The 2,577-nt window shown below is 41.1% G+C and overlaps 1 protein-coding gene and 1 non-coding gene across 2 annotated transcripts; both read right to left on the bottom strand.

The window, feature by feature from the left end:
• Positions 1 to 1,363: 1,363 nt before the first annotated feature.
• Positions 1,364 to 1,967, bottom strand: LOC124076425 (small ribosomal subunit protein uS5-like). The gene has a single exon (XM_046420333.2). The coding sequence runs from the start codon at positions 1,950 to 1,952 to the stop codon at positions 1,398 to 1,400; it is 555 nt and encodes a 184-aa protein (XP_046276289.1). The 5' UTR covers positions 1,953 to 1,967; the 3' UTR covers positions 1,364 to 1,397.
• On the bottom strand, positions 1,967 to 2,102 carry LOC124076613 (small nucleolar RNA SNORA64/SNORA10 family). The gene has a single exon (XR_006846403.1). It is a non-coding gene; the product is annotated as a small nucleolar RNA SNORA64/SNORA10 family (small nucleolar RNA).
• Positions 2,103 to 2,577: the final 475 nt, after the last annotated feature.

The raw sequence follows: 2,577 nt of genomic DNA, 5'->3' as shown, positions 1-2,577 counted from the left end.
CATAATAATGCAAATCTCTTCAGCGCCAGATTCTACCACCACAACTCACAGTGCATAATTATAGTAGGCCTTGGGAAATTTCTTCTTCCTTCTGGGCTTCAGACTCTTTACCTTTACAGAGAAATATCTATAACAACCCCACTTAGAAATCTATCTGTCAAGGTTGTTCACGATGGCATTGCTTATAATAGCAAAATCTTGGAGGGATTCTAAAGTCCATCCATGGGGAAATAAACAGTTTGATAAATTATGATACATTCATACCATGGAAGATGACATAGCTGCTAAAAAGAGAGAGATAATTTCATATATACTGATAGAGAAAAAGATACTTTATTGAGCTATAACTTATATGCAGTAAATGCACCAATTCTGAGGCTAAGGTTCTATGTATTTTGACCAATGTCTTCACCTGCATCCGTGTTACCCTGATCAAGATGAAAAAATGTTTGCACCATTCCCTCATCCTTTCCCATCAATTCCTCCCCCCACACCAAAGCAACCACTACACTGCCTTTTAACATCACAGACTCAATTTGTCTACTCTTAAACTTCATATTTTTGAAATTATAGGGTCTTTTTTATGTTTTTGAATCAAGCCTTGCAAGTAATGGCAGTTTCCTTTTTTGTCGCTATTATGGATTTAATACTTGTGTTCCCCCCAAATTCATGATAAAACACTAACCCCAGTGTGGCTGTACTTGGAGATAGGGCACCTACGGAAATAATTAAGATTACATGAGGACCTAAGGGCAGGTTCTGATCAAATAGAATTGGGGTCCTGATAAGAAGAGACATTGAAGAGTTTGCCTCCCCCGCACCTTGATCTTGGACTTCCTGTCTCCAGAACTGTGTGGTATTTTGTCATGGCGGCCTGAGCAGACTAACACAGTTGCTAAGTGTATAGACAGTTTGTTTATCTAGTTCTAGTCCCTGTGATGGACATTTGGGCTGTTCCAGTTTTTATCCATTAAATGTGTGTGTGTGTATGTGTGTGTGTGTGTGTGTGTGTGCGCGTGTGTCTTGGATATGCACCTAGGAATTGAATTGCTATGACATATTATGAGTACATGCTTAACTTTATTAAAGACTGCCAAACAGTTGTCAAGATGGTACTTGAACACTGGTATGATTTCACACTCACAGTGGAAATATAAGAGTACCAGTTGTTCTAGATTCTTGCCAACACTGGTTATATTCCATCTTTATTAGTTTTAGCCACTTAGTGTGCATAATGGTATATTTTTGGGTTTTAATTTGTATTTCCTTGATGATAAATAACAGAGCACCTTTTCTCATGATTATTTTATATTTTATTTCTTTTTTCCCAGAGGTTCAGATATCTTTTTTTTTGGGGGGGGTTTCATTCACTTTATTATTATTTTTGTATAAAAACCCTATGTGGTAGCCACAGCTGGAGCCTGGGTCCTCTGTACAGAGACTCTGGTATAGGTTTTCACAAGATGGTCAGTGAATTCCTGATAAGGAGACTTGGTGAACACAGTCTCTTTCCAGAGATCAGGGGTCAAATAGCTGTATGTCTTGGAGATGGCATCAAAGGTGGCCTTGGCAAAATTGCCCAAGGTGGCAGTGCAGCCCCTGGCAGAAGTGTAGCAGTCATCAATACCAGCCATCATCAGTAGCTTCTTGGGTACAGGAGCTGAGACAATGCCAGTACCTCTGGGGGCAGGGATGAGCCGTACCAGCACAGAACCACAACGTCCTGTCACCTTGCAAGGGACAGTGTGAGACTTGCCAATCTTGTTCCCCCAATAGCCTCTCCGCACAGGAACGATGGAGAGCTTGGCCAGGATGATGGCTCCTCGGATACCAGTTGCTACCTCCTTGGAGCATTTTACTCCCAGTCCACCGTGACCATTGTAGTCCCCAATAGCTACAAATGCCTGGGAAAAAACTATGTTAGGTGGCTGGTGATCCTCCACAACATCCATACACACTACCTAGTTCCTGTTGTGCCCTTCAAGGAAGAAAAGGCTACTGTAAGGCCAATCCAAGGTCCAGAGGGGCTCTTTCCTCTCTCTCTCCCCTGTACGAAAGTCACACGGGCAAAACTTAGTGTGACCATGCAGAGTGGGGAGAGTCAGATATCTTTTTTAAAAATACTTTTTGTAGGGCTGGGGATGTGGCTCAAATGGTAGCACGCTCACCTGGCATGCATGCGGCCCGGGTTCGATCCTCAGCACCACATACAAAGATGTTGTATCTGCCGAAAACTAAAAAATATAAATAAATATTTAAAAAAAAAAAAAAAAAATACTTTTTGTAGTCTTTTGTTTTTTATTTTTGCATTGTTTTTTCTTCTTATTTTTTTTAGGAGTTTTTATGTATTCAGGATGGGAATCATTTGTCAAACATATGCACTAAAAGCATTTTCCTTGCTGGGCATGGTGGTACATGCCTGTAATCCCAACTACCCTGGGGGCTAAGGCAGGAAGATCACAAGTTCCAAGCCAGCTTAGGTAACCTAATGTTACCCTTCTCAAATTAAAAAAAAAATCAAATAAAAAGGGCCTGGGATGTAGCTCAGTGGTAGAGCACCCCTGGGTTCAATCTCTA

This window comes from Marmota monax, unplaced genomic scaffold, assembly GCF_021218885.2.
Source record: "Marmota monax isolate L192 unplaced genomic scaffold, Marmota_monax_Labrador192_F-V1.1 WCK01_AAM20220418_F8-fsc00064, whole genome shotgun sequence".
Taxonomy (NCBI): domain Eukaryota; kingdom Metazoa; phylum Chordata; class Mammalia; order Rodentia; family Sciuridae; genus Marmota; species Marmota monax.
This window is presented reverse-complemented; position numbering and strand designations above follow the sequence as displayed.